At 38.5% G+C, this 21,801-nt stretch overlaps 1 protein-coding gene across 1 annotated transcript in view; it reads left to right on the plus strand.

The window, feature by feature from the left end:
• The window catches only part of TMEM232 (transmembrane protein 232), a 58,915-nt gene extending 43,423 nt beyond the window's left edge, over window positions 1-15,492 (plus strand). Inside the window, exons 12-13 of the mRNA XM_053454278.1 lie at window positions 8,588-8,681; window positions 14,608-15,492. Of these exons, the coding sequence (XP_053310253.1) occupies window positions 8,588-8,681; window positions 14,608-14,787 (274 nt within the window). The 3' untranslated portion in view covers window positions 14,788-15,492. The remainder of the gene's footprint in view (window positions 1-8,587; window positions 8,682-14,607) is intronic.
• Window positions 15,493-21,801: the final 6,309 nt, after the last annotated feature.

Genomic DNA, 21,801 nt, shown 5'->3' on the forward strand with positions numbered 1-21,801 from the left:
AATGTAATTTTATGTTCAGCATAGACAAACGTAGTAAATATATATATATATATATATATATATGGATATATATATATATATGGATATATATATATTGTGAGGTAGGTCTGGGATCGCCCCTCGCTGAGGTCAAGGGACAAACGCTGTCTTCATTCAAACCAGGCACACAGCAGTAAATTCGTGCAATCTGACACAGGGTCAGGTTTATTAGAAAGGTTGCAGGGACAAAAGAAATATAACAGTAACAAAAGAAACACCTTGCCTGTCCGGCACTTACTATACATAGGATGTCCCTCACTACCAGCTGGAGAGCTTCTCTCTGCCAACTTAACATAACATAATATGTCCAGCAACCTTTACTCACAGGTCTCTTCCACAGACAGGCTTTCTGTGTCCTCAGTCAGAGAGAGATACCTGCCCTCCTGGCTTCCCTTTTATATCCACCCTCTAATTCACTTAATTAATCACCGAGCAGGTGGAAGTCTCAGGTGTTACTCCACATAGGAAAGGAATCTAGGAGAAACATACCTCCCTTCTACCACCAATCCTACATGACTGTCACATATCCCCCCCCTCAGCTCAGGCCCCCGGGAATGAGCATCAGGAACCGCAAGACAGTGCACACGTGACAGTGCGTCCGCATTTCCCTGCAGCCGACCAGACCTGTGCTCCACTGTAAAATTGTAGGCCTGCAGAGCTAGAAACCATCTAGTCACTCTGCTATTTTTCTCCTTATTCAGGTACATCCATTTCAGAGGGGCATGGTCAGTGACCAACCTAAACTTCCTTCCCAACAAATAATACCTGAGGGACTCAAGGGCCCATTTAATAGCCAGACATTCCCTCTCCACAATTGCATACCTTCTCTCGTGCTTATTCAACTGCCTGCTTAAATAAAGCACAGGATGTTCCTCTCCATTCCTGATTTGCGACAAGACAGCCCCTATTCCTGTCTCAGAGGCATCTGTTTGTACCACAAATTCCTTTTTAAAATCAGACGTGATCAAGATCGGCTGGGAACAAAGGGCCAATTTCAGAGTTTGGAACGCTTTTTCAGCTTCAGGGTTCCACCTTATCATTACTGAGTCTTTTCCCTTGGTGAGATCAGTCAGGGGACCCGCCATGGCCGCAAAATGGGGTATGAACCTTCTATAATAACCGGCAATACCCAGGAATGCCCTCACCTGTTTTTTATTCACCGGTTGGGGCCAACGTAGGATTGCCTCAAGTTTGTCAACCTGGGGCTTGATTATACCTCTTCCTATTATGTAACCCAAATATTTTGCTTCTTCTAACCCAATGCAACATTTTTTTGGGTTTGCTGTCAGACCGGCTTCCTGTAAACCGTCAATGACTGCCTGTACGTTCAATAGGTGTGTCTCCCAGTCATGGCTATGTATCACTATATCATCCAGATAGGCAGAGGCATATTGCCTATGCGGTCTTAACACTCTATCCATTAACCTTTGGAAGGTGGCAGGGGCCCCATGTAGGCCAAAGGGCATATTTACATATTGGAACAAGCCGTCAGGTGTGGAAAATGCTGTCTTTTCTTTGGCAGTGTCCGTCAGGGGAATCTGCCAATAACCTTTTGTCAGATCTAAAGTTGTGATGTAGCGAGCTGTTCCCAGTCGGTCTATGAGCTCATCCACCCGTGGCATAGGATATGCATCAAACTTAGACACCGAGTTTAACTTCCTAAAGTCGTTACAGAATCTTATAGTACCGTCCGGTTTCGGAATTAACACAATTGGGCTGGACCACTCACTATGGGACTCTTCGATTACCCCCAATTCCAGCATCTCCTTTACCTCCTTAGACACTGCCTCTCGTCTAGCCTCAGGGATTCTATAGGGCCTTACGTGTACCTTTACTCCAGGATCTGTTATGATGTCATGCTTTATGAGGGGGGTCTGCCCTGGTTGTTCAGAAAAGAAATTTTTATTACGAAACACCAATTGTCTAGCCTCTTTCTTCTGTCTGTCAGACAGAGACTCAGCTATCTTAACATTTGGTATTACGGAGCCATCACACACTGAAAAAACACCTGTCGTAGCCAGAGCTGGCCTGCCTTTCCAAGCTTTGAGCAGATTCACATGGTATATCTGCTCAGGTTTTCTTTTACCTGGTTGGTGTACTTTATAATTCACTTCACCTACTCTTTCTATTATAGTGAAAGGACCCTGCCATTTAGCTAGGAACTTGCTCTCTATGGAAGGGACAAGTACCAACACGCGATCCCCTGGTGCAAATGTACGGATCTTAGCACCCCTATCATAAACCCTTTTTTGTATTCCTTGAGCCTGTTCTAGGTGTTTTTTCACAATTGGCATCACAGCTGCAATTCTGTCCTGCATTTGCGAAACATGTTCTATTACACTTTTGTAGGGAGTGACCTGTCCTTCCCAAGTTTCTTTAGCCACATCCAACAACCCACGTGGATGTCTACCATATACCAGCTCAAATGGTGAATACCCTGTAGATGACTGAGGCACTTCTCTTACCGCAAACATTAGATACGGAAGCAAAAAGTCCCAATTTTTCCCGTCTTTGTCCACTACTTTCTTTAACATCTGCTTAAGAGTCTTATTAAATCTCTCCACTAAACCATCAGTTTGAGGGTGATAGACTGAGGTACGTAGTTGAGACACCTTAAACAATTTACAAAGTTCCTTCATCACGTTAGACATAAAGGGGGTTCCTTGATCTGTAAGTATTTCTTTTGGAATGCCTACCCTACTGAAAACCTGAACCAACTCCTTTGCAATGGTCTTAGACGACGTATTGCGCAAAGGTATGGCCTCTGGATAGCGTGTAGCATAGTCCATTATGACTAAAATATGTTGGTGACCACGGGCTGACCTTATCAGGGGACCAACCAAATCCATCCCAATCCGTTCAAAGGGTACTTCGATTATCGGTAAGGGAACTAAGGGGCTACGGAAATGAGGCATAGGTGCATACATCTGACACTCGGGGCAGGATTCACAATACTCTTTTATATCACGATGCATGCCAGGCCAGCAGAATCTTAGCAATATCCTCTCTGTAGTTTTCTGGATCCCCAAATGGCCACCCACAATGTGCCCGTGTGCCAAATCTAATACTGTCCTCCTATAGGCCTTTGGAACCACTAGCTGATGCACGGTATCCTCCCCTTTTTTATCAACTTGGTATAGTAAATCATTTTCCAGGACCATATAGGGAAAAGCAAGCCTAGCTCCAGGCTCCACATGTACCCCATTAACTACTTTTACGTTTTCTCTGGCGTGAGTCAGTGTAGGGTCCCTCAACTGCTCACTTTGAAAGTCGTCTTTTCTGACCTCTAAATCAGCTATACATGGCTGTGGGATCCCTTGAGTTTCTGTCTCTGACAGGGGGTCTTCCAAGTCCCCTGCCATAACAGTAAAGGGAAAGGATAGGGGCCTTTCTGCCGACACCCCAACTACATCCTCCGTTGGGGAACTCTCAAATGGTTCAGGGCTTAGGTTAGCCGGTGAAGGCCTAACAGGGGCGCCATCTTTAACCACAAGATTGTTCTCCCATAATTTCCAAAAATAAGGAAAATCCCTTCCGAGAATAACCTCATGCATTAAGGCGGGGACTACCCCCACCTTGTGACACACGGAACCATAGGGAGTTGAAATACAAGCTACAGCAGTTTGGTACTCACAAGTATCCCCATGTACACAAGTTACAGTGAAAGTGTCGGGTTGCCTGTTAGAAGAACCTATGAGGCTGGCCTTTATTAGACTTACTACACTCCCGGAGTCTAACAAAGCCACCACCTTTTTATCATCCACTGTCAGCTCACACAGGTGTCTGTTAGAACCTTCTGAGCTGATAGCAGTACACACTACTTGAGCAAACATAGACATACGTTTCTTCAAAAAGGCTGCATCACACTGCATAGGTTCAACAGTCCCAGGACAGTTCATAGCAATATGACCCAACTCATGGCAACGAAAACATCTTATATCTCTGCTTTGTCCATAATCCTGCAGGTTAGGTTTTCCTGAGCCCACAGTCTCATCCTTATCACGGAAAGTCTTTACATTCTTCCCAGCTCCCATAAACCCCAGAACAGTCTTACCAGGAACTCTTGCCATCCGGACGGTTGAGCGCTGGGTGCCACACAACAGCTCGCCAGCAGCAGAATACCGTTCCACAAGATCCACAAGCTGGTCTGCTGTTTTAGGATCTCCATGGCTTACCCACTTTCTTAATGCTGGGGGTAGAGCCCTTAGGTATCGGTCCATGACGACACGTTGCACCACCTCAGTTGCTGATAAAACATCTGGTTGTAGCCACTTCCTGGTCAGATGGACGAGGTCAAACATCTGGGAACGCGGCGGCTTCTCCATATTGTATGCCCACTGGTGTACTCTCTGAGCTCTGACAGCTAAAGTGACACCCAAACGAGCAAGGATCTCTGCTTTGAGTTTATCAAAGTCTTTGGCTGCCTCCGGGTCAAGATCAAAATAAGCCTTTTGTGCTTCCCCTACAAGGAATGGGGCCACCAAGCCTGCCCAACGTGCCCTGGGCCACGCTTCTTGCATAGCTATCCTTTCAAACGTTGCGAGGAACGCCTCCACATCATCCGCTGGGGTCATCTTTTGCAAATAGTGGCCCACAGGGATAACCCTGTGCGGGGATTCTGGTTGCGTGTTTGGCAGATTTGCCAGGCCCTGCACCACCTCCTGCAGCGTCTGGCGGTCCTTGTTTGTGGCCTCGGTTAATGCAACCAGTTGGGCTGCCAACAGGCGGTTTGCTTCCTGCAAGTGTATATTTGTGCGCTGTTGCTCACTGGTAGCCTCCAGCTGAGCAGAAGCCGATCGCACCAAGGCAGTCACCACGTCATCCATTTTATGACACTTAAATGTGTTGCGTCACCCCGGCAACGTCTCCACGGTATTGCTCCGCAATCTTAACAGCCACCGGTTGCGTCTAGTGACGGTGCCCGCATTCTCCACCAATTGTGAGGTAGGTCTGGGATCGCCCCTCGCTGAGGTCAAGGGACAAACGCTGTCTTCATTCAAACCAGGCACACAGCAGTAAATTCGTGCAATCTGACACAGGGTCAGGTTTATTAGAAAGGTTGCAGGGACAAAAGAAATATAACAGTAACTAAAGAAACACCTTGCCTGTCCGGCACTTACTATACATAGGATGTCCCTCACTACCAGCTGGAGAGCTTCTCTCTGCCAACTTAACATAACATAATATGTCCAGCAACCTTTACTCACAGGTCTCTTCCACAGACAGGCTTTCTGTGTCCTCAGTCAGAGAGAGATATCTGCCCTCCTGGCTTCCCTTTTATATCCACCCTCTAATTCACTTAATTAATCACCGAGCAGGTGGAAGTCTCAGGTGTTACTCCACATAGGAAAGGAATCTAGGAGAAACATACCTCCCTTCTACCACCAATCCTACATGACTGTCACAATATATATGGATATATATGGATATATATATATATATATATATATATATATATATATCTATATATATATATATATATATATATATAGATATATATATATATATATATATATAGATATATATATATATATATATATCTATATATATATATATATATATATATCTATATATATATATATATATATATGGATATATATATATGGATAAAATAGTTATATAGCAAAAAGAGAAAACAACTGGCCAAATGCCACATACTACCTCACATAAGATTGGCTCTTGGGACATAACCGATAAAATCACTTCTGTTCCATGTCTGGAATGAAAACAGCTGCCTAGTAAAATATTAATGAAATATTCATTAGTAATTGCAGGACAGGAAAAAGAACAGATGCCTATTAACTGTCTACCTTTCATTCAAAACTAAATTTCAAAGAATTTGATGGATCTTTCCAGATGCCTTTTAAAACAAATTATATTATCTATAATTATAAAATAGAAAAGTATGACAAGAACATGAGGATGGTAGGAAGGTAATTTTTTTAGCTTAACTTCTAAGAGCAAAACAATAAGAAGAGCAAAACAATAATGTTAAAAATGAGTTAAATGTGTTGTGTATATGTTTTTTAATCTTACATTAATAACATACACATATGCCTAAAAAAGAGCATTCTTAGAGCACTGTGTATTGTTAACATGAGTTTGTTCAATTTGATAAATGGATTTCTAAACCTGCTTCCTCCCACTCTAAAGAAATTATATGTCAAGAAGATTTTAGAGAGTATTTTGGCTGCTAGGTATTAGTACCCTATAACTAGGACTTGTGAGAGCATTTATTTTTAGCAAATTTTACTGTCAAAATAAAAAAACTAAAAAAACTTGGGCACCTATTTTGGACTTTTGTGCTGATAATGTCATATGTCAGTGTTTCACCTGCACGTGATGGAAAATGTATTTTGGTGGCTGGTTTAAATGAGACTATTATTTATAATATATCGAATTTCCCCTTCCTGGACCATTAAACAGTGGTACATGGGGAGCCTGATCGCCCAGTAAGGTGATCTTCTCTAGTAATGGATCACGGGGGCTACAATCCCCTAGACTAGCTGGCCTAGGCCAGTAATCACCACTGTTTATGACAGTTGTGCAGATCCTCTGACACCCCCCTCAGCCCTCAAAGCTTTAATATCACCTGGGAATGGTCCTGAAATGTAACATCCATTGGCACTGTGGTGATAAGACCACTTTTAAAACATCCGGTGGTTTTGTGTTCTAAATTTGTTTTTAGCCCACAATAGCTAGCCATTCCCATCTTAGCTGTCTCATGCCTGAAAGCTTGGTCAATCCATTATGAAGTTGGTCTTTCAAAACTGCAATTCTTCTTCAAAAACCCACTTTAGTGTCATGTGTTAATATGTGACGGCCGCCCTCTATATGTGCGTGATATACTCTAATAAAAAAAAATATGTTGAATGTACACCAGAAAAAACTATCCTATACTTTTGTTTTGTTCTGTATATATCGGTCAGCTTAATGTTATTATGTCAAATCAACCTCCATTTCAGTATAGCAAGTTTTGAATTATTCTTCAGTAGTCTAAAATCATAGCTGGCAAGTCCATACTAATATGGACGTTTTAGGCTACACGCATGCAAACATATTTTAAAGAGAAAACATGACATCATTTTGGGAAACCGCCATTATTGATGCTTTTGTTTATGTGTACTCTTGTCACCTCTGTGTGTTGTACAACCTTCTTTTTGTCAACACACCAGTGTTTGTTCCATTGCCAGGAACATCATTGTAAATGTGTTCAGCATTTGGTAATGTTACCCACCTTTGCTAATTTTCTGCTGTTACTTTAGTTGGCTTTTATTCCTGGCAAGAAATGTACTGTGATCATTATCCTTTCAGTTTAGTCACTTATCCCATCTGTGATTTCTGTTACCATTCTGTTTGCTTCTCTTAAATTACTGACGGCCCTTTAGTTGTGAAATAAGTTTAAATACTTTTGGTTAGTGTGTATTACCAAGAAAATCTAATTGAACATATACTTCTTTCTTTGATTTTTAAAAAAATGCCATACAAATGAATTGGTAAGCATTATGTCGTTACACAATTATTGTGTGTTTACATCATTTCAATTCTAAACATATTTTCTGATTGCCTTGCTGTTTTATCGCAAAGTTATTGTGGCTGTTAGGGGTATATCACACTGGGTGCATAGATCAGGGGAGGAAATAGCACCACATGGATTTGGGCCTCGATGGAGCAATCCCCCCTCCCCCTACTAAAGTGGTCTAGGAGCTATTACTGCATCAGAAAAGAACATGTCATTGACTGGTGCCCCCCGATTAAGGCACCCCAGGCAACTGCTTGGGATGCCTGGTGCCAAAACTGAACAAGAACTAAAAAAACCTGTATAGATATCTCAATAAATCTATCTGCTCCATAGCCCTTACAAATCAGTCTGCTTTGGGATAGGTTTATGGAATATTTTATCTAAAAGATATAACCACAATTGACAACACATTCTTAAACTTTGTTGATTTGTATTCTAGCAATGTGGGGGAGTGTAGGAAAAATCAGATTATATGATAGCCGCATATAAGTATGACAAAACAAAATGTAAATAATCTTGCAAGGAGAACAAAGGTAGCCAAATATCCTATAGCAAAAAAAATAAAATATAAAAAATCTAATTACAATACAATGAAGAATCCTGTAAAATATAACAATAGTTGTATAGCATAGCAGTTACATTTAAAAGTCGTTTTTAATTATGTTGCAAAGTGTCAATTAAGAAGGAGAATTGCAGTGTTACATAATGATGACGTCCATCTCCATATACAGTATGTATCCTGTTATTTATTTAAAAGACTGTGTCTCAGAAAACATTCCATGTTTAGTAATATTACGGAACAAACATTACACTTATAAGAAAGGTTCCCTCGTTTAATGATGATAAACCTTATGATTTCAGGTGGCAAATGTAGCCATTATTGATTTATGTGAACTTCTCTATATTGGAAACCCATAAACACTGGAGGAATTATTTCATTCATTTTTTAACATATATATCTATATTTCAGATATGTTACACCGGGCTCCGCCATTTTTTTTATGTATGTATTTTTTTCAATAACAGAGAGGAGCTTTTGCTTGGTGGATCATCTTGTTCTCCACGTCCTAATTTTGTAACTCGTGCAAATATAGCCTTAAGGAAGGTCATAGAGGATCAGGTAATGAACAGTTTTTTTACGTATGTGCTTCAATTTGAGATGTACTTTGTTTAGAATGACCATGTGTTATTTTTAATATAGGAGTTAAAAGAAAATACTTTATTACGGTGTCATAACATGTTTTAGAAGCGTTAATTCCAGGTCAGCTGCCTTCTCCTGAGCCATACTTCTACAATTTTCTGTTGTTAATGTATAAAAATAAAAATGAGGGTTGTATTGTTGTCAGTGGGTATATTTCTTTTTCTACTTTAGCCAACCTAATTGCTCTTTTGCAATGCTTCTCAGTATCTTTCTATTTTATAAATGTTGCAGCTGATCACACTATATATATTAAATGCCATTTTCTTTTCTTTTTTTATTTCCTGGCTGACCTTTCTGTTAAACCACATTAATATTCCACTAAATCTTTCTGTTTTCACCTGAGAACAGTTCATCCACGTCCAAAAGTTTCAGGTCAATGTAGTTGACCTTCCTAAAATTGAACATTTGGTATCTAGGGTGCATTTTTGGTTGGGGTACCATCACCATGTCCTGACCTATGGTAACATACAAGTGCATGCAGTAGGGAGGCAGGTGAGCCATCATTTGCTAAGGCTTAAGGGCCAACCCTGCCTTGCATACATGACGTGGTCCAGTACAAAGGAAGTCTTCTGATTGGTAAAAAAAAAAAAACAAACAATAAAGCAGCCAGAATTTACCATTTATATGCTATGCGTCAAATCTGTGGATCTCTGCCAGTCTCATTCCCTTCTTTGAAAGAAACATGATCAACTTCTCTCATTTTAATTTGTCTGTTTTGCAAAACGGGTTATGTTTAGAGAACTTAGTCTGAACTTAGTAAATATAATGGTTTTCTTCAAAGTATTCCATTACACAAGCAACCTGGAAATAATTTTAAATTAATTCTTAGTTAATGTACTTCAGTACCTCATGCTAAACACACATTTTTGAAATGCTTTTCTAGAGTAACCAAGCTCACCATTGTACTTGCTACTTTATTAGGTACACCTGTTCAGTTGCTTGTTACCACAAATAGATAATCAGCCAATCACATGGCAGCAACTCAATGCATTTTGGGAATGTAGACCTGGTCAAGACAACAAAAATGCCTTGTTGATGTCAGAGGTCAGAGGAGAATGGGCAGACTGGTTCGATATGACAGAAAGGCAAGAGTATCTCAAATAATTCGCACAGGCTCACCAAAATTGGACAACGGAAGACTGGAAGAACGTTGCCTGGTCTGATGCATCTCAATTCCAGCTGCGGCATTCAGATGGCAGGGTCAGACTTTAGTGTAAACAACATGAAAGCATGGATCCAGCCCGCCTTGCATCAACGGTTCAGGCTGGCGGGGGTGGTGTAATGGTGTGGTGGATAATTTTTGGCATACTTTGGGCCCCTTAGTACCAATTGAGCATCGTTTAAAAGCGACAGCCAACCTGAGTATTGTTGCTGACCATGTCCATCCCTTTATGAGCACAGTGTACCCATCTTCTGATGGCTACTTCCAGCAGTATAATGCACCGTGTCACAAACCTCACATCATCTCAAACTGGTTTCTTGAACATGACAGTGAGTTCACTGTGCTACAATGGCCTCCACAGTCACCAGATCTCAATCAAATAGAGCACATTTGAGATGTGGTGGAACGGGAGATTCGCATCATGGATGTGCAGCCGACAAACCTGCTGAAACTGTGTGATGCCATCATGCCCATATAGACCAAATCTCTGAGGAATGTTTCCATAACCTTGTAGAAAGTATGCCATGAAGAATGAAGGCAAAAGGGGGTCCAACCGGGTACTAGCAAGGTGTACCTAATAAAGTGGCCAGTGAGTGTACTTTCTTGCTCTTCATTTTCATTGGTTTCCTGTGATGAAAAAGTAATTTTAAATGGATAATTTTAGTAAATAAATATACAGATACAGAATTAGGCACACCAGTCAAAAATAAATAACTAAATTAATAAGCATATTGAGAATTGGTGCAACACTCAAACCTGTGCCCAAAAGGTATAGGCAAATACAAATATGGTACCTAGACAGAATAAATGAGCAAATATATATATGCCAAAAAGGCAGAGCATACATTAATGCAATCTAATAGATACATACATGGCAGAAGAGAGGAGACTGTGGAGCAGATCCCCAACATTTCGACAGAGGTTTTTATCATGGGTGATCTGTTCAGATCTGTTCAGATCACCTTTGATAAAAACCTCTGTGTCGAAACATTGGGAATCTCCTCTGCATTCTATGTTTTTCTGCAATGTAGGTATCTATTAAATTGCATTAGTGTTTACTCTGTACAACACTTTTGTGCTTAATAAATTGCTCTGCTTTTTGGTAGTTTCTTTGCTTCTTATTTTGTTTGAGAACTCTTCTATATTACAATGATCTTTAATAACTATACCTTTTTACCTTATGCTAATAAACACAGCTAAACTCACACTTTTAAAATACTTTTGTAGAGCTTTTAAAACAAGCTTGCCACTGTATTCAACCTTTCTGACTATTCCTTTCCATTGTATTCCTGGGTTTTGGCAATAATATGCTAGAATAGAAATATGACTAAATAGTCTTTTTAAGTCAATTTGTAGAAAGTTATTTTGAGACAATTACCTTTTCTGTTATAACCACATAAAAGCAATTGAAAAAGTTTTGCTTCTTCCCAGACTACATACAAAAACTAGTTGCCATGACAAGTGCTGATTCCACCTGACAGAAACCTGATTTCTGAGTGTTCAGCAACAATTTTGTGTGATGTGTATGTTGAACATGAAATTGAAATACCTGGACTCCATTTGCTAGTGATCATCGTTTACTCTTGACAGTTCAGAAAGATATTTAATCATATTGTTCTTGGTAGAATCTAAAGGAGCTATGAATGCTGAAGGTTATGTTATTATGCTGTTGAATTATCGGTTCACTGCACCGATCTCAGTATTATTTCATTTTGGGAACACCACCTTCACATAAACTTATTTCCCTGTCAAGAGCTGGAAACTGAAAATATGCAAAGTTAACAAATCTTCTTCTGCACGATTCACCTAACTGTAGTAGAGGCTGAAATGGCAAACCGGGAAGTTTTGTTTCAAATTTTATAGTTAACTTAAATAGTACATATTTCTAGTTGCACTTTGACATTATAGAAAAGAAGATTGTATAAAAAAGGATTGTTGAATCAGTGTTTCATATTCTGCAGATCTCCCAGATCTGACCTCTTACCCATCAGATCATACCATACATAATATATCACCCACTAGTTTCAGACTCCAGTGATTTAAGTAACATGTTTAATGCCTTACTATTGAAAGATTTGAGTGTCTAAGGGAAACAGTGGTATAAGCAAATTTTACAATAAAGCAAATTATTTGTATTTGCTCTTTTCAGGATTCGATCTCTGTAATTTGGTCCAGTGCAGACCCAAAGTGGCTCACTCAGCTCAAGGATGGCAAATTTTAGAGATCCTATAAAGGAACAGATTTCTGCTTTAGCAAATCTGCTATTTATATCCCTTGCCAGATAAAAGAAAAATAAATTTATGCTATTCTGAGACATGAAAAGTTCACAGAGGTAAATAGTTTTTAACCTTAGATTGTGCCCAGAAACACTGGCCACCAAGGATCTTGTGATTCTAATTAGATGAACGTACATAAAAATGGGTAACAGAAATCCTAATAGAGATCATTTGGACACTCATTGACAGGATGGATCCATCCAAGTAATGTAGATGCCAAGTACCCAAATTAATCCTCACTGTGCCAACAACTAATGTGTGAAATGCCATCAGTAATTGTGAAAGCAGGTATCATTGTGTGTCCGGAAAAGTTCCTGGCAGCAAAATGTCTTGTTCAGTCATACTGGACATAAAATTCTAATGACCATTGTGGAAAAGTGCAAACTAAATATCATTAATCTTTTAGTAGCATTATTTCAAACTAGAATTATTTGAATAATATTATGTTTTTTTAATTCAAAATGCAGCATGTCCTGCAAAAGATGTCTAAATTCAGTAGATAGTTATCCATGTTAAATATGATATTTTAGCTGCATTTTGATATTAATTGTAATTTCCAATAGGCATGGTCAGGCTAGTAGATAGCACCTTCTGGCCCATTGGGCATGTAAAACTAACCCCATAACCCTCTTCCTGGATCTAACATATGCACATACTTAAACATTCATTTTGTCTCACTGTCAGTCCTAGACGTTGTAGCTCCTGAAACTGTGTGCCACCCCCTACACCGTCCACACAAACCTATCTCCTCCAAAAGTGTTAACGTACTGAGGAGCAAATATGGAGCCCTCCATCTCGCTATTATTTCATTAATCTCCTCCCTTTTCTTCTCATAACCCAAAACGCCTGTTCTCCACATTTAACCCCCTCCTTTGTCACCCAGCACCTCCCTCACCTTCCAACTTCTCTGCCCAAGAATTTGACACCTACTTCATGGATAACATCCGCCTCCATTCTGAGGTACTCATGTCCTCCCACCTCACCACATGCTTCTCGACCCTGTACCCTCACATCTCCTATCATCCCTTTCTGACATCCTTACCCCAATTCTACCAATATCTTCAATCTCTCTCTTTGCTATGGTATATTCCCATCCTCATTTAAACATGCTATCATCTCACCCATCCTAAAGAAACCCTCACTTGATCCCACAAATTACTGTCCAGTTTCCATTCTACCCCTGGCACCCAAACTGTCGAAATGATTGATTTATAATCAATTGAATTTCTCTCTGCTTTGCCCTCTGCTATCTGTTTTATGCCCACAGCATTCCCCCGAGACCACACTCCTCACCTCTAAAACAAAAGGCCATTTCTCACTACTAATAGTCTTGGACCACTCTGAAGCTTTTGACACAGTTGACTACAAACCCTTCATGCTCATGGCATTCATCACAAAGCTCGATAATTAGCTTAAAATTTAGGATGAGAAATGTAGTAAAAACTAGCGAAAATTAGGGAACATACTATAAGGTGTGCAATATTTTTTACAAAGCCGTAGAATTTTTACATTATGTAAGATGGGATTGCAACTCTAATTTTAAACAAATAAATGAAATATACCCACAAAAGTATATATTTCTGTAAAGCAGACAACCCAGAATACCCTGTCAAGGGTATTTGGGCACTCTTCATGGCCACCAATCACTGTGAAATTTTTTCTTGAGCTTTTTTTCACCGATACTTCTGTGTTGCTTAGATTTTTATGTGCGGGGTATGTGTTACAGCAGAGAAACTCGTCCAACATTGTTTAGCTGCATCTCCTGATTACAGAAATACCCCACATCCTTATTTTTTTCTCTCTAGAGGGCCATATCCACCCCTTACATATAGTACCCTATAGGGTAGTATTTTTCATACTTATGTCTTTGGGGGTTGTGAATGGGGGGCAGGGGTTTTTACCTTTTAGATGTTGTGCTAGGGCAATGGGATATAAGGGTTTTGTCTTATTTTTCTTATCATTTTTTAAAATTTATTATTGTATTTTTAAATTTGTTTAAATAAATTTTGCACTTGACCTCTTGAACATGTTATTAATGCCAGTGATGTCACAATGATATCACTTAGCTGACTTTGTTTATTTTTTTATTATTATTTATTGTATTATTTTAGTGATTTTTTTATCATTAAAAAAATCACTTACAATGTATTTTCTTTTTGTTTCATTTTTCTGCTTGTGATAAGAGTTAGAAACATGGGTTCTCACTCTCCTCCCTGCGCTCCCCCTCCCTGTGATCCCCCTGAGACTTGCATTGGGGATCACACTGTCTGTGATCAGTATGTCACTTCACAGAGTGTATTGTTAACAACCAGAGAATATTAATACTTTTCATTTTATGTATATTATCATACTTTTCTGTTTTATTTTTTCTTAGTGTAATGCTAAACAAGTTTGTTCTTATCTACAGTTGGAAAAGGAGCTAAAAATTAAAATGGAGGAAGAGGAAAAAATGATAAAGAAGGAACAGCAGGAAAAGAAAAATAAAGAAGAACAACACTTCAAAGAAGTCATGAAAAAGAGAGAAGAAATATTAAAGAAATCTACCAAGCCTTATGAGCTTCCTTTGATAAAAAAAGACACCAAATAAAATTACCTTGATTAAACAGAGCTAATTAACCATTCAGATAGATCTGGCATTGGGTTAATGAAAACATATAGGAGCAGAGCACTTATAATAGAATAGAAAGTGCAGAATACAAAGTGGCTTCATAAATGCTAAATATTGACACATAAAAATATTCCACAGTATATACTATATAACACCAAGCAACATTAACGTAAATAATTAGTCCAATAGTCACTTCCCATGGAACAAAAATGTGGGATGTGGATTCTTAAGCATGCAATCTCAGAATGGAAAAATAAAGAAATATAAGTAATGTAATATTGCCACAAATGATAGATCTTAAAGTAAGCTGAGAGGTAACATACACACATGGTCCAGAGCAGTACAAGGCTGGGAGTTATGAGCAGAACTCCAGGTTACTTAAGTAATGCAGATATGTATCCAATTAAGGTAGGCTGAATGTGTTAAGAGTCTGTTTCCTTCTGCAAATGTGGATGTCTAGAACCAAATGAGACACAAATGGGCAGATTAAAGGAAAGGGTGAACATTTATTTCATAAAACCAAGCATACACTTAAAGTGCAAAAATCTGTATTGGAAGCAAGATCACCTCTTGCCTGTACAAGCCTTCTTTCCTATATAAGGAATGATGGTGTCCTAAAAGTTTTGTAAACCCACACAAAGTTTAACATATCCAAATGCATCCTGAGGATATTTTATTAATATAAAAGGGACATTACAATAAACACAACTGTGTTATTCATTTATTTCACTTGGACTTATGTTGTGTAGCTTATGTATTCACCGTATATAGTTCACAAAATACTGTATTTACTAACAAATCTACGGCCCCTGTTTGTTACCATTTTTGGGTTCTTATGACCATTGATATCCCAAACACTACTATCAACATGACAACACAATACTTATCTATCACGTGGTGAAGCAGTGGAGAATCAACCACTATTCCCCTCCATAAATAATAATCGGCATGATAACAATTACAACTACATCTCCTAATAATTGCCTAATTGGGAATGCAGTGGGGTTACTCAACTTGCCTCCATGTCACAGTAATAGAGCACAGTATTGTGTAAGCAGCTATAAAGAAAGACACCAGACAAGCAAGAGTGTAATGGTGAAGTGTCGTAAACTCAACATGTTTTTACATGCCTGTGTGTGTTAGAATAAGGCTGTGTTGTGGTGCATTTGCTAGTTACATGAGAGGGCAGGACGCTGGATGGGTCACTTGGATTTACCTGCCCCTCAGGTCATAGATATCAGCCGTCCTCTGATCAACACATACCTTTTTTATTTGTATTTATTCTATACATAGAAGAAAAAGAAAAAAACAGGCATATATGAAGTCACATGTATATATATACCGTATATATATATATATATATACCGTATATACGGTATATATATATATATATACGGTATATATATATATATAGCAAAGAGAAGTGTATATTGCTGGTAGTATCCCTTTATCCAATAATTGTTCAAAACAGAGACTAGCATTTAACAGCTTAATTAACTGCAAGTAATATGTTTTCCTTCACTCTTTACTTACCATGTTTCTTAAAATAATGTTGGTTCCCATGTCCAAAAGACAAGGGGTAGCATTGTAGCTTTCATCACAAGTTATCTCACAATGAATTGAGGATCAATAAGATCTTGTAACAGACTTTCAGAAGCTAAAAGACTTCTTGTTGATCAGGAAATATGAAATTGTATCCCTGGCCTTCATCACTTCAGTCATCCATCCAGGAAATGGGGTCTTCTCCAGCAATCTAATGGATACCTAATGCCATATCCACATTTTTGCTGTGCACCAGAGGTTCCTGAAGTTTGTGATGCCAACATTTCCAATTTAGGGCTCTGTCCTTTGGGCTCAGCACAACTCCAAACATATCAGGGATCTGTACTTGGACCCATTCTTTTTAATATTTTCATTAGTGATATTACAGAAGGTCTTAATGATAAGGTCTGTCTTTTTGCTGATGACACAAAGATTTGCATCAGGGTTGATGTTCCTGGAAGGATAAGCCAAATGGCAAATGATTTAGGTAAACTGGAAAAACAGAGCTGTAGCAGCTGGCATTTAATGGGGATACATACAGTAATGCACCTAGAGCATGAAAAACCCAAGGGCAGAGTATAGAATTTTTGAAATTGTCCTAACCTCAACATGTAAGGAAAGGGATTTAGGGGTAATTATTTCAGAGGATTTAAAGGTATTAGCAGTAGAAAGAGGGAAGTGCTCATGCCGTTGTACAGATCACTGGTGAGACCTACTTGGAGTATTGTGTACAGTACTGCAGACCGTATCTCCAGAAGGATATAGATATGTTGGAGAAAGTTCAGAGATGGGCTACTAAAATAGTTCATGGAATACAGGCCAAAACTTAAAAGGAAAAGTTAAAGGATCTTAGCATATATATAGCCTGGAAGAAAGATATGATTCAGGATATGATAGAAACATTTAATTACTTAGAGGGAATCAACATAATAAGAGAGTTTATTTAAAAGAAGGCATACTACCACAGCAAGAGGACACATGCTTAAGCTAGAGGGGGCAGGTTTAAAAGTAACATCAGAAAATATGACTTTATTAAAAGGGTAGTTGATTCACAGAATAGCAATCCAGCTATTAATACATTGCAGGTGTTTAAGAAAGCATGGGATAGGCATAATGCTAAGCTAGATACAAAATAAGGCTAGGGGCTTAGGAAAGTATTCAGTGGTCGGGCAGACTAGATGGGCCGAATGGTTCGTATCACGTTACTAATTCAACAGTTGGAACTCAATATTATTCAACAGAAAATATACAGTGTCATTTTGTAAACAGATTTGATTAAACAGCAACAAGACATTTTTTAAACAGATTTGCTGTTTGAGTTGGCTTAGTCGATTGCTGTTGAGTTCATTTAATTGAATTACCTCTAGTCTAAATTGAACACATGCACTATGCAAGAGAGTGTTATATCCAAGATTACTATTTCCTCTGTTGTCTTTTTTTATTTATTTTTCATTGCATGACATTAATAATTGGTCTTGCCTGTGATATAAATACATTACAATGGTGATACATGTTCTGGAACATATTGTTCCATTAGCCAACTATAGTGTAGTTTATTAGCTTTGCTGTCTTGTGAAGGCATGGAGGAATAAATAAAAAATGACATTCAATATCATTTCTCTTGGTGAACTGGCAGATATACAAGACTGATGATTCTAAAATAAGGAACAACGTGTTATGTGCTCTAAAAGACATTCGGTAATTTCTCAATCCACAAATGTAATGTCTTACATGATAAATTATAGACCTTCTTAGTCTTATGTTGGAGAGAAGTTTGTTTTGGTAATGGTAGAATGATTTCTAATTTAACTCAATAAAAAGGAAACCCTTTTTTGCAATTAGAAAGAAGGGTATAAGTAACTTTGCATAATGATTTTTCAGTTTTTCTAAGAATTAAAAAATGTAATATAATTCCAATTATAATTATTACTTTGTGTAATTATATATATATATATATATATATATATATATATATATATATACATACATACAAAGAAAGTACACCCTCTTTGAATTCTATGGTTTTACATTTCAAGACCTAATAACAATGTTCTTTAGCAGGTCTAAAAATTAGGTAAATAAAACCACAGATGAACAACAACACATGACATATTACACCGTTACAGCTTCCATAGGAATTAAGATGCTAAGTAGGAGACGGGTGCTGTTAATCTAATGTCTTTGATTAATTGATCATCAGCAAGTGTGGCCACCTCTATAAAAGCCAATGTTTTAGCAGTTTGCTGGTCTGGAGTTTTCGGGGGGGGGGTTAACACGATACAAAGGAGGAAAGACAACGGCAATGATCTTAGAGAAGCAATTGCTGCTGTCCATCAATCTGAGTAGAGTTATAAGGCAATTTTCAAGCAATTTAAAGTCTATCATTCTACTGTGAGAAAGATTATTCAAAAGTGGAAAACATCTTCCCAAAAGTGGACACCCCAGCAAATTCACCCACATGGTCAGACCGTGCAATGCTCAAAGAAATTGCGAAAAACCCAAAAGTTACATCTCAGACTCTACAGACCTCAGTTAACATGTTAACTGTTAAAGTTCATGTACAATTAGAAAATGACTGAACAAGTATGGTTTGTGTGGAAGGGTTGAAAGCCTCTTCTCTCTAAAAAAGAACATGTCAGCATGGCTTCGGTTTACAAAGTTGCATCTGAACAAACCACAAGACTACAGGAACAATGCCTTTTGGGCAGACAAGACCAAAGTGGAGATGTCTGGCCACAATACACAGGGCCACATTTGGCAAACACCAAACATAGCATATCAGCACAAACATTTCATACCAACTGTCAAGCACATTGATTTGGGCTTGTTTTGCAGCTACATGACCTGGGGACCCTGCAGTCATTGAGTGGACCATGAACTCCTTTGTATACCAAAGTGTTCTAGAGTCAAATGTGAGGCCATCTGTCTGACAGCTAAAGCTTGGCCAAAATTGGGTCATGCAACAGTACAATGATCCCAAGCACACCAGCAAATCTACAACAGAATGGCTGAACAAGAATAAAGGTGTTGCATTGGCCCAGTCAAGGTCAAGACCTCAAGCCGATTGAAATGCTGTGGCAGGATCTTAAGAGAGCTGCGCATAAACAAGTGCCCATGAACCTCAATGAACTGAAGCAATGTTACAAAGAAGAGTGGGCCAAAATTCCCCCATAACGATGTGTGAGAATAAAGTCATACAGAAACCAATTACTTCAAGTTTTTGCTGCTAATTATGGTTCTACAAGCTATAAGGTGTACTTAGTTTTTCACACATGGCTTCCCCATTGTTGCATTACAGTATTTGTGTTGAATAAATCATGACACGGTGTAATATGTCATGTGTTGATCATCTGAGGTTGTATGTATCTAATTGTAGACCTGCTGAGGAACAGATGATTGTTATGTCCTGGTATGTAAAACATTAGAAGGATATACTTTCTTTTTCACATGACTGTATATATAGTGGGGGTTTACACATTTTCATGACATTTTGCACGTTCTTTTTTAGTTTTAAAATATTCAAAGAATTCCATAGTAAAGTTACCAATAGCTGTATGTATTAGGACTCTGCGTCTAGTCTTGCATATTTAGCTCCATAAAATGAAGCCAATACATTTTGAGTATGAAATTCAATTCAATTATTAATTGTAACTATCCTTCAGTGAGTGTGCTGTTCTTTTCTCTATATTACCCTGTCACTGTACTGACTTGGAATACAAGATATATTGATGTATCCATGGTAACAGTGCTAGTTATCATGGGATCAGGCTGCAGCGCCTGACAAAGTAAGTATGATGAATCATAGGCTTTGAGTTACACATACATTCTGCTCAGATAAAAAAGGTACAAACTATGGAATTATGAGAAGCACAAAACAACTTTACTAAAATAAGGGTTAGTGATCATGGCAGCTTCCTTCATAAGAGCAGAACAAACAAGGTCAATATAAAGAGTCCAACAAGATCAATTAGCAGAGGCCAGATACAGTTAGAGTACTTTACATACACATAAAGTAGTATAGATGCTATATAATATATTCTTAATATGTCTGCCTAGCTATGTCTTGTTTATTGTAATACTGTTTAATAGACTTGTGCATTTGGATTTGTATGAATTGGACGAAGTGGATGAAAACAAATCAAAAAGCACAGAATTTTCATATGAAATTAAAGGGCCCATTTACTCACACTCTCACTTACTCTCTCATTCACTCACTCTCACACTCTCTGACGATCACTTCTGCATCTTCTTGTTCTTTATCTTCTGTCTTCTGTCTTTCATCTTTTATTCTCATACTTCTATCTTCGTTTGCATCTTCATCCCAAATGGCAGTGCTTCTGATGATGACCTCTTGCCCAATCCTCCAAATGGGGGGGCTCACCTAAATTAATGCAATTTTGGCAGTTCACCTTAGGCCAAAATGATGGCACTTCTGGTGACGCCCACTCACCCAGTTGGCAGATTGGACGTAACCTGGCTCTAACTTTCGCTGAAATGGTGTAGCTTCCGGTGACGTCCTCTTGGCTATTCCTCTAATCGGATGGGAGGACGTCACTGAAAGCACGGCTGAAGTTCACTTTAGGGCGCAGCCATTTTGACGGACGTTTTTTGCCAGGTTATGTCTGATCTTCCAATCAGGAGAGAAGATGTCACCGTATATGCCGTCATTTTACCCTAAGGTGAACTCTCGCAAAAAGAACTTTTGAGAAATTTCCCAAAATTAACTATGCATCATGCAGGACCAGCGGTCCTTTCCTGTCTTTCATGTGGAGAAAGCTTGCTGGAGTTGCCCCTTGTGCTTCGCAGTAAAATCTGAGTGTTGATATGTTGAACCTCTTAGTTTAGAGGTTAGCATTTATAGAGTTTATCCAAGTTCACTAAGGTTTATGTTGAAACCAAGCTCTGTCCTAGACACAAGTGTCAGAGCACAAAAATATTAAAGCACCATTTATTTAATTAGATAATTTATTTACCTAAGGATGTAGTTTCATTACTTACTTATTTAAATGTTTGCACAGTAAATTGGTACTAAGGATCCTGATTCTTTTGACCACAGGTGGATTGCAATCCCAATCCTTCAATAGAAAAGGTTTCAAGACTCAAGTACCTGCAGAGACCTACTGAAGGCTGTTTATGAACTTGATTCTGTTATCGTATCTGTAGTACCTGTAGTATCTTGTTCATCATATTTGTGAAAATGACTGCAACTCCAGCTGATGAAGTATTGTGCATTATGTGAAATTAATTTAGCAAACAAGCAGCTTCTTAAGTAGCTTCTAAAAGATAGTAGTTATTCATTTTGTGATATTCTATAATTTACACCCTACCTATAACATTACTGATGATGTCACTTGCTAGATAGTTATTTTATCTTATAAAACTAGTACCTCATACACATATCCTTTGGCATCTGAGGTGGTTAAGAACACATAGAATGCAATCATAGATGGG

The sequence above is a fragment of the Spea bombifrons genome, chromosome 1 (assembly GCF_027358695.1).
Source record: "Spea bombifrons isolate aSpeBom1 chromosome 1, aSpeBom1.2.pri, whole genome shotgun sequence".
Taxonomy (NCBI): Eukaryota; Metazoa; Chordata; class Amphibia; order Anura; family Pelobatidae; genus Spea; species Spea bombifrons.